Genomic DNA, 11,136 nt, shown 5'->3' with positions numbered 1-11,136 from the left:
CGAGGAGTACGTCTGCATTATTTCTGCACCGTTGGATCTCGCATAGACGAATTCCTGTACGACTGAGAATATTTTAGCAAATACAAAAGTAAAATAAAATAAAAGGAAGCTTTTTTATTTTAATTATTAAAAAAAATGTTTTTTTTTTCAAATATTAGATAAAAAAAATTGTGATTATTATGTAATAAAAACCAAAAATTATTTTCTTTCAAAATAAAATTATTACTTCTGAAAGAAATTAGACCACAAAAATTGTTTCTTGTAATTATTTTTCATTCCTTCATATGTTTATACTTAGATAATAAAATAAATAAATAAATATTTGTTAAGCATATGAATATCATATTGACTACTTATAAATATTTATTCGTTTATTTTAAAAATTAATTTATATTTAAAAATATTTTTTACGAAAAATATATTTTATAATAAGATAATTTATTTATTATTATTTAATATTAATTTAAAAAATAAATTTTTTAAATAAATTTATATATAAAGATTTTAATGTGTATAAAATAACTTTTTAAGAGAAAGTTTTTTTTAAAATAATTTATTTTTTTAATTAAAATAATTATTTTTATTAACCAATAATATATTTGGATCCATTGTTAATGTCAAGATTTTAATTTAAAAAAATCAAATTGAAATAAAAAGAAGATATAAAATTGACTTGATTTCTTTATTTATTTTCTTTTTTTTATCTATTTTAAGATTTTTTTACAAATAAAAAAATAAAATAAAATAATTTTGTTTACTGAAATTTAACTTAAATTTGAAATTCAAATTTATCCATCAAAATTTATTATATTCAAATTTAATTTATTTAAATATTTATTAGACTCGTAATTTACACGTAATCATTTATCAAATTTACAAGCTTGATTTGCGCTTAATTTGTTTATTGAATTTATAATCTCAAGCACGGTATTGGATTTTTAAGTTTACTAATTCAAAATATTAAAGAAAATAATTAATTATTATCTAAAATTACTCTCAAGAATTATAATAATTAAATTAATAGTTAGAATATTATTTTATTTAAATAATAAATTATACATAATTTATCGATTGGGCCCAAGCCTTTTACTATGTATGTTTTATTTCTTAAGGTTGGGCCTGTTGTATCAGAGTTTCAACTATGGGCTGGTGAGTTATGTATTTTTTCCTGCATCTAATGAATCTCTTTTAACTTCAATAATATCTATTTTAAATATATTAAATTTTATTAAATATTAAAAATAAATTTAAAAATTTTTTTAAAAAATATAAATTTTATTAAATATTAAAAAATATTTTAAAAAATTCCTTAAAAATAAAATTAAATAGAATTATAATAGTCAATTTATATATTATTATTATTATGTAAAAAAAAAAATAAACAATAATTTTTTTTTTTTGAAATAACAAGAAAACTTCATTAATTTATAGAGAACAAAGAAACAATATGAGGAGGAAACTCCTTGACCTGACTCAGAATGAGTCGATGTTGCTAGAACATGAGCGACATCATTCGCAGATCTATGAACAAAAACACACTTTGCTTTCTCATAACTAGATAGAAGCAGTTTACAATCTTGAACCAAAAGACGATAAATCATCCAACAAAGCACAATTAACTGACATCACAAGTACCTGAGCATCCAATTCGAAAAGAACTCGATCTCATCCACACTCTTTAATCCAGCTCAATGCTTCCCGAAATCCTATAATTTCAGCACACTTTGCATCCATCTGGCTATAAAAAGAGCCTGTTTTAGCAGCCACAAAACTCCCATCATCCTTTCGGATGACACTACCGAAACCTACCGAACCTCGTTGCAAGCTTAAAGAGGCGTCAATATTCGTCTTGATCCAATCGTGCGGCGGAGGAGACCAGACCGGGCGAGCCGGGTCGACAGTGGTGCTTACTGAGGAAACAACCCGGGCTGCTTTCCATTGCTGCAAAAAATTCAGAGCCATGAAGAACACACCACTCGCAGTCTGACCCTGGCCCTTCCATACAACATTGTTCCTATTTTGCCACAAAGCCCATAAGATCATTAGCATAAGGGAGGCATTTTCCACAGAAGCAGAAGAGAAGACTAAAGAAAACCACTCATTTAAAGAAGATGCAGAAGGCGCAGGCCAACCCAACGGCGAGCTTAACCAGCAGCTGCGGGCAAAAGGGCACTGAATCAGAATATGCAAGACATTCTTAGGGGCTACATGACACAACGGGCATGAAGGATCCACTGGGACTCTCTTGGACTAAAGTGACGAGAGGCAAGGGACAACATTAACTAGAGCCCGCCAGCAGAAATTGAGCACTTTTAGGGGAACTTTAGCTTTCCAGAACCTTTTCCATATCTCGCTCCCCTCCCTATGTCGAAAGCCATCAACAAGGAACCTATATGCACTCTTAACCGAATAGTGACCTTTGGACTCGAAGTTCCAGCACCATGCATCAGAACATGATGAAAGACTAAGAGGGATGTTCAAAATACAACTTCTATCTCTTTCGTTGAACATCTGTGCAATTAAACTCTCGTTCCATCTGTGGTTAATTATGAGATCTGAAACAACAACTCTGGCACAGTTTAGAGGAGGGGTTGTGGAAACCAGAGACTCAGACAGCTCTCTCAACCAGGGTTGCCCCCAGACTGAAACTGACCGACCATTCCCAATCCTCCAGCAAGCCCCAGCTCGAATCAGACCCCGAGTTTCCCATATGCTACGCCACAAAAAGTTAGGGTTACTTCCCAAAGGAGCTTCAAAGAAAGATTGTGTCGAAAAATAGCGGGCCTTAAGAACACGAGCCACTAAGGACTGAGGCCCGTTGATAATATGCCAGCCCTGCTTCCCAAGCATGGCCAAGTTAAACTTATGAAGAAATTTGAAACCTATCCCGCCATCAGATCTGTGCTTTGCCATTCTGTGCCAACCCAGCCAGTGAATACCCTGATTTTGATCCGCCCCCTTACTCCACCAATATCTAGTCATCATGCGTTGTAGATCATCACAAAGAGTCCGAGGAGGTAAAAATAAGCTCATCACATAGTTCGGCAAAGCTTGGAGGACTGTTTTCAAGAGAACCTCCTTACCTGCTTGAGACAGCGCCCGATGCTTCCAAGAATTCAGCCTTTTCCACAATCTATCCTTAACAAAACTGAACACTTCCCTATTATTATTCCCAACATGAGAAGGAAGTCCTAAATAATTTCCAAAATCCGGTTTCTCCTCAACCTGAAGTACTGAGCATACAGAGTCCCGAAGAGCCACAAGAGTGTACCTACTAAAGGAGATAGATGATTTCTGAAAGTTTATCACATGTCCAGACGCATTTTCATACATGCGAAGGATACGCTTGAGTTCCAAAACCTCCTGAACACTTGCTCGAAAGAAGATCAGGCTATCATCTGCGAAAAAAAGGTGAGAAATCTGCGGGCCACCCCGAGAAACCCTATACCCATGAAGGCTTCCAGTGCTTATACAATTTTGCAGGAGACGGGAAAGCCCCTCAGCACAAAGAATAAACAAGTACGGCTGTAATACCCGGCTAGACTCCGGTATCGAAATTTCTACCGTCCGGTGGAATCTCGGATGTCGGAAACCTCTAGAAGGGTAAAATCATGTTTATATAAAATTTTTTCATGTATTTTATGGTTTTAAGTAAGAAAGAAATTGAGTTTTGAATAAAAATGACCATGAAGGCATTTCCAGGTTCGGCCGTCGAACCTCAAGTTCGGCCGTCGAACCTCAAGTTCGGCCGCCGAACATTGGATAGTTTAGGGGGGGCAAGTTAGGCTTCCGAAAGTGGCTCAGGTTCGGCCGCCGAACCCCATGTTCGGCCGCCGAACTTGCATGAGTTTTGGAGGCACTTTAGACTTCCGAAGGTGGTCTGGCCAGCCCCTATAAAAGGGCTCCATGGCCGAAACGGGCGAGCTTTCTCCCCTATTTTCGGCCAACGGTGAGTCCATGCTCTCCCATGGTTGGTTTTGTTGATTTTCCTCAAATCTTTCAAGTTTTAACGAGTTATAACTTGGTTTTGAAGAGTTTTGGAGCTAAGATCAAGTTTTGGAGCTTGGAGACTCAAGAAGCTTACCCGCAGCATCCATGTTAGAAGAAAACTGCCAAATATCATAAATAAGGTTCCGGCAACCGGTCTCACGTAGCCACGTGTTCTCAAAACGAAACCGGTGAGCATGACGCTGTTCCACAAAACATTTAACTACAAGCAGAATAGGCAGATGGTCAGACGTAGAGAAACCCATCACTTCAGCTGAAGAATTAGAGAACCTGGCACGCCATTGAGCATTAGTAAGAACATGATCCAACTTAGATTCCACCCAATTACCACTGTTTCTGCTATGCTCCCACGTGAACGGGTATCCTGTCATAGGAAATTCCATAAGACCAGAATCACAAAGAGCCTTTTGAAACCCATTGATCAAGCGTGGAGGTTGGGGTCGACCACCACGCTTCTCAGATGGAGAAAGAATATCATTGAAGTCACCCAAACACACCCAGGGCGCTTCAAGATGAGATGCCAGCATACGCAGTCCCTGCCAAGACAAGTGGCAAGAGCCACGATCAGCTTCACCATAATACCCTGTCAAGCGCCAAGAACCAACACCATCCATGCAGATTTCTGTATCAATATGATGTTCCGATGAACTTAAGAGAGAGATAGAAGAGACTGACCTCCACAATAAAGCCAACCCTTCGCTATGACCCAAACTATCCACACTGAAAAAATCATCAAAGCCCAATAAACCTTTTATCTCATTCACCCTAGCAGAACCACATAAAGTTTCAATTAAGAAAAGAAAGTTCGGCCTCTTAACCCTGATCATCTCTTTCACGGCCTAAACTGCGCGTGGGTTGCCAAGCCCACGACAGTTCCAACTAATACAACTCATTGTGATCGGCGGACCTAAACCCCAGGACCCGCCGCTACTCCATTTTTTGACTGATTACTATATGCACTGCTTGAACCGTGTACCACAGAGGACCTCTCCCCAATGACCTTCGTGTGATCGGGTCCCATACGTCGCCGTTTAGAATCAACAATGGTTACACCAACTTCCAAACCCATAGCTTGATCCTCCCCAACACCAAGATCCTCTTGACCCCCTTCCATATCATGATCATTATAGACCCCCGCATTTGTAGGCGGATTCAGTCCGCTATCAGTGGAATTACCAGAACTAAAACTCGACTGACCTTGGATGCTTTGCTCCCCTCCTCCTCCCTTAAGCCATCGGCTGCCAAGACTCTGAGGGCGTCAATGATTGGCACGTAATTCCGGCCCAAATTTTTGAACCACTGGCGCATTCCCAAACTTCAGAAGCCCCCTGCAAAATTTCTCTGTATGATCAAATAGTCCACAAATGAAACAGAAACTGGGCGCCCTCTCATAAGCAAAAGTTGCAGTGAACCATGCTCCATCACTCTTGCGCATTCTCAAGGATTTGTGAATGGGAGCAGAAAGGTCATGCTTGTATCGAAGCCGAACATAAGCCCCCTGAGAACCCAAGAAGTTGTAAGGATCAGATTCCATGAAGACACCTAATTCATTCCCTATGCGGGTCACTACACGTTTAGAAAAGAACCCCGACGGCAAACCATGCACCTGAATCCAGAAGGGGACATGGGTAAGAGGAACCTCAGAAGGGTGGGAGAAACCTTCCAACTTCTCAAGAACCAGGAGATGATTGTTGAACGTACATGGACGCATATCCAAAACTCTTTGCACATCGACTGAATGGTAGGACTGAAACACATACTGATTACCCTCTTCCCGACGGACAGAGACTTTGCTCAAATGGCTGCTGTAACAGCCCGGAAGCCGGACCGCTACCGGCGCTAGGATCCAGATCGGCATAAGGCCGCCGGGACCCGTAGCAAGCCTACTATGCATCCTGTACAGTCGGCATAATCCCAAACATGATCAAACATTTCCATAAAACATTTCAAACTTTACCTTTACCCAGCTTGACCTGTGTATGCACTATGACTGCACTCATAGAACCCCTAGGGTCAGCATACCCCATGTCAAACTCGGTCCAACACATAAATCAACATAAAATAGAACTCATGCACAAAGAGATTATCCAACTTGGGCCAAGCACAATACTATAACTCTGAACATATTACATAATATTATTTTGCAATATAACTCTTTTACATCATTACATAAACTTACATTACATCATGTCCACTACTATTCTATTACACATCATAACCATAGCCATAGCCTGGTGACTTCCTGAACTATCTCTGACCCTGCATACCTGGGGTTAGGGGAGAGGGGTGAGCTATAAAGCCCAGTGAGCAGAAACCATACAAGAAAAACAATTCATTTTAAAGTATGCTATCATGAAATGCATCACATCACAAACATATCACATCAAGGATGAACTTGTCACCAATAGCCCTCTACGTATCGTTACATGTCCAACTGTGCCAGGGGCGATAAGGCCACGCCTGGTCTTCTCTTACATAACTCTTATCATAACATGTCCAACTATGTCAGGGGCAATTAGGCCACACCTGGTCTTCTCTTACATATAACATATTGCCAGGGGCGATTAGGCCACGCCTAGTCTTCTCTATCTCATATCGTACCATGTCATATCATACCGTACTGAGGGCTAGAGGATCATTCAATATTCATCCACATCATCATTATCATATTATGTAATGTATCATATTCGTGAATTCTAATGCAAACAACCTAAGATATCACATGGCATTCATGATGCATGAACATGCTCAAAACTTTATGATTTATTCGCTTTAAAACGTAAAGGTTTATTCTACTCACCTCTGGCTAGCTCTGGACTAACTCTGAAGCAGCTAACTCTGCTAAACACCTCGGTTCCTCGGGTCCGATCCTACACAGGTGGACACAGATGAGGGACCAAACATACTCTAACATGACTCTAAACAACTCCCCAAAAACCCCCTAAAACATTCTCAAAACATGCATACAGAATACTCATGAAAGGGTTGGACAGGGCACTTTCGGCGGCACTTTCGGCAGCCGAAGGTCCCTTCCAGAGATGAAAGTCAGGCAGGTTCGGGGGCACCTTCGGCGACCGAACCCTCTCTCCAGAGACGAAAGTCAGGCACTTTCGGCGGTCGAACATCACCTTCGACGGCCGAAAGTCTGCTCCAGCTCCGAAACACAACTTTCGGGGGCAAGGTTTGGCAGCCAATCCATGTATCCATAGGCAGGTTCGGCGGCCGAAACTACCTTCGGCGGCCGAACCTTAGTTCTTCCAGAACTCAGCCCTCGTGCATACCAGCCTTCCAAACCTTCCAAACATCCCAAAACAAGCACCCAACTTCTTAAAAACATGCGTAGACTCTTAACCATGCATAAAGGAGCTTAACAACTTGATTAAACTCCAAAAACAACATCAAAAGTATACATAGATAGCTTATGACCCACATAGGCCAAAACCATCAAAACAACCCATAATCTCACTTGCTCTTTCCCAATCATGCATACACTCTCCCACATGCATAAACTAGCTCAAACCTTCAACATAACATCACATAAACACACATTGGGCACAAAACCCACATAAGCCCTAACATGCTTATCTACCCATACTCAACCATCAAAACATCATTAAACTTACTTAAAACTTCATTAAACACTAGGAAAGCAAGGATCTACACTTACCTCTTGAAGATCGAGGGGTGGTGCGATCCCTAACTCGGAGGTGGGGAGGATCCAAGCTCCAAAAGCCTCCAAGCTCCCAAAACTCCTATTTAAGCTTCAAAACTTCAAAACAAGGGTAGATCTCATGAAAAACTTGAGGGATGGGTAGAGAAAATATGAAAACGACCAAAGGAGGACCAAAACTCACCTGAGCTCGAGAATGGGGAGAAAACTCGCCCATTTCCGATCTAAGGGCTCTTTATAGGTGGCCTGCTGAACCACCTTCGGCAGCCTAACGTGCCCCCTAAACTCATGCATGTTCGGCGGCCGAACCTTGGTTCACTCAAACAAGGCTTTCGGAGGCCAAAAGCGCTCCCGAAACCTTCCCATGTTCGGCGGCCGAACTTCACTTTCGGCGGCCGAACCTGGCAAAAGCCTCCTTGGTCTTTTCTTTTCAAAACTTAATTCTTTTTCATTTAAAACCATGAAATCAGTAAAAACATTTTGGAAACACATTTTACCCCTCTAGAAGACTCTGACATCTTCAGAAATTTCAGATTCCAACGGGGATTCCTCCGGAAGGTAGGGATTCTGATGCCGGAATCTAGCCAGGTATTACAGCTGCCAAAGCGCCGCCAAGGTGTGCTCCATCGTATTGAAGTTGATAGGTCAACTTATTAAGAACCGCCCCACCAAACACAATGACAGGTCATCCTGGTCGAGTACACCATCGTCGATTCCGAAGACCAAGCCATCTTCACCCTCCGCATCACCGTCGATCGAAAGACCCGCCATCTCCACAGATACCGTGTCATCTTCAGATACCATAGAGAAGCCTTAAAAAACCCTAGAAAACTTACCAGAGAGGTAAGACCGATACTCCCAAACAGAGAGACTTGAAAAATATTTGTAAACAATAATTTTAAAAAGAATAAAAAAATTGATAAAAATTATAAAATAAAAATAATAATAATTTTTAAATATCACTAATTTATTTTGTATCACACTCTCCTATAATTTAATTATTATCTAATAGGGTAGAGAGAATTTATTTAAATATTTAATGAGGTTATGCTTATTTGAAAATTTTGATTTAGGCTGATTAGTCATATTTAGCTGATAAATGATCATTTAGGCAAGCAAGACATCATCACAGATATACAAATTTAAACAAATAATTATGGATTGGATTATTAGTGCATCTTTTTTTGATAATTTATTTGATAAAAAAATTATTTAGACTCGTTAGAATTTTAATCAATATCGTTCGACTAAAATGATATGAGAAAAAGATAGGATAAAAACTAAAAAATTTTATTAAAATTATTTTAAAATTGAAAAGTTAGTTTCGGGCTATTTATAATAAAAAAATAATTAAAATGTAAAATTAACCTTTTAAATGATAAAATTTTTATATCGAATTTTGTGACAGGTCTGTAACTCTCGTCACATTTTCTAAAATGAGCGTCTCGAAATTTCTTTTTTAAAAGTTATCGTGGGTCTTCATCGAAAATCGACAGTAAAAATTAGGTCCGATCAAAATTTATCGTAAAATTCAAGTGTAGTTGTTCCATGTCATTATTCTTATAAAAATTTAACTTTTCTCTCAAAAAAAATTTTACTATATAATTATGGTACGTATAATAGTTAAATGGTTATCAAAAGTTCATATATAGTTTCAAAGAGTTACAAATTAAACACTAAAAAAGTAGAATAATTGAAGTTTTTAAATCTAACTCCCAATTTCCAATTAGAAATCTTAAACCAAAAACAATAAAGAATCAAATCAATGATAAGATTGGAATTCAAATTTGATTCAGCATGCACATCCTCCTCTTTGTTCAACTTCTGATACAGTTTCTGATATACCTTGAAAGTATCTGCAGGAACTGACTTAACAATCAAACAACAAAATAAAACAAAAATAATCAATGAAACATTGAAGATTTCTTGATCTTTGAAGAACACTTACATGTCATGTTCATGTTCAGCAGCTAGTGCAGCATTCGCAATGCATAGAAATGCTTCATCCACATTATAATCCTCTTTTGCTGAGGTCTCAAAGTAAGGTATGTTTCCTTTAGAAGCACACCAGTCTACAGCTTTTTTCTCTGAAACCTAAACAGACAACATTGTAATTAGTGTTCATTCCATTACATCAACCTATGGACTTTAACATTGAAAATGAACTTTTGAATCTCTACCACTCGGCTGTTTCCTCCATCTATGTCGATCTTGTTTCCGAGCAATACGAAAGGGAACTCATCAGGAAGAACTGGATTTGCCTGCCATAGAGAGAGATGGATCGGACCTAACTCCACCGCTACAGACACATGTACAAGGTCGATTTCAGACAATAATCACATACCTGTTTGAGGAACTCTTCGTGCCAATTGCTCAGTGTTTCAAATGATTTAAGAACATTCACATCATATACAAGAACACAGCAATCTGCTCCTCTATAAAATGCTGCTCCTAAGCTCTGAAATCTCTCTTGACCTGCTGTATCCCATATCTGCCATAATTAATTATAAATTTAATCAAATTTGTAAAATTCATAATTAAAATTATATAGAAATAATTACTCACTTGCAGAGTCACCAGCTTATCATCAACTTGCAGTTCTTTGGTGACAAAATCAGCACCAATTGTAGCTTTGTACTGTTGGCTAAATTTCTTATATACATATCTGAATTAATCTGCAGTTAAAGAAATATTCATTGAACAAGAAAATGAAGAATTCAAAGATCTTATTGTTATGACCATGGAAGGGATACTGATTCATCAAGGAAGTCTTTCCTACTCTGAAAACACCAGGAAAACAAAACCAGAAGGGAAAAAGAATAAGTAAAGAAGAATTTTCTCGAGAACCAAACAGAGAACAGTAATAAAAAACAATAAAACATTAAGGGAATATTGAAGTTTTACATACCCACTATCGCCGAGAACGATGACCTTAAGCAAAGCTCTTCTCTTGGTGGTGGAAAGGTCCATGATGATAAAGAAATTAAAATAAAAATCTTATAATCAAAAACAAAAAAAGAAGGTTAATTTTACTACTAAGTTTATAAATATAATTAAAATTTTATATACTAATTTTCTTGCAATCTAGGAGAGCAATTGGAATCTGAAAAGAAGTTGATGATCAGAAAAGAAAAGAGAAAGACAACACGAACAACAGCAGCAGCAGTGTTTAAAGAAAAGGGAAGGTCATTTTCAAAGTGGGTTTTTGATTCTCTTGATGCTTCTCCTTTTTAATTTAATTTTTTTATTTATTTTTTTTGCTGTATTATGAATGATGAGAGTGAAGTTCATGTGAATCCTTTGACAACCTCAAAGCGAAAGATAGGCAATTCATTATTTTTAATATTGTATGAATTTCTTGATTTATATTAATGCCATTTAATTTTATTTATATAATTATTTTTCTCGTTGACTTCTTTTTTTTATACTCATTGTGCCTTGTTCGTGCTTGCCCGCTT

At 37.9% G+C, this 11,136-nt stretch overlaps 2 protein-coding genes across 4 annotated transcripts; both read right to left on the bottom strand.

Moving 5' to 3' along the window:
- Window positions 1–1,665: 1,665 nt before the first annotated feature.
- Window positions 1,666–2,511, bottom strand: LOC122721310. The gene is made up of 2 exons (XM_043948507.1): window positions 2,339–2,511; window positions 1,666–2,155 (listed from the first exon to the last, which is right to left on the bottom strand). Exons 1-2 carry the CDS (start codon window positions 2,509–2,511, stop codon window positions 1,666–1,668), a joined length of 663 nt encoding a protein of 220 aa, XP_043804442.1.
- Window positions 2,512–9,287: 6,776 nt separating this feature from the next.
- On the bottom strand, window positions 9,288–10,912 carry LOC110628004 (ras-related protein Rab7). 3 transcript variants are annotated; one of them, XM_043948637.1, is made up of 7 exons: window positions 10,587–10,912; window positions 10,432–10,458; window positions 10,244–10,343; window positions 10,019–10,169; window positions 9,859–9,965; window positions 9,627–9,772; window positions 9,288–9,534 (listed from the first exon to the last, which is right to left on the bottom strand). In XM_043948637.1, the coding sequence occupies exons 1-7, from the start codon at window positions 10,646–10,648 to the stop codon at window positions 9,471–9,473; spliced, it is 657 nt and encodes a 218-aa protein (XP_043804572.1). In that variant the 5' UTR covers window positions 10,649–10,912; the 3' UTR covers window positions 9,288–9,470. The 3 variants fall into 3 exon arrangements, with proteins under 3 accessions (XP_043804572.1, XP_021630129.1, XP_021630130.1); XM_021774437.2 differs by having other exon boundaries at window positions 9,288–9,543; window positions 9,859–9,939; window positions 10,023–10,169; window positions 10,587–10,902; XM_021774438.2 differs by having other exon boundaries at window positions 9,859–9,939; window positions 10,023–10,169; window positions 10,587–10,897.
- Between the last annotated feature and the right edge of the window lie 224 nt (window positions 10,913–11,136).

Source organism: Manihot esculenta, chromosome 12 (genome assembly GCF_001659605.2).
Source record: "Manihot esculenta cultivar AM560-2 chromosome 12, M.esculenta_v8, whole genome shotgun sequence".
In the NCBI taxonomy this organism is placed as follows: Eukaryota; Viridiplantae; Streptophyta; class Magnoliopsida; order Malpighiales; family Euphorbiaceae; genus Manihot; species Manihot esculenta.
Note: the sequence above shows the minus strand (reverse complement) of the source record. Positions and strands in the feature narration are given on the sequence as shown.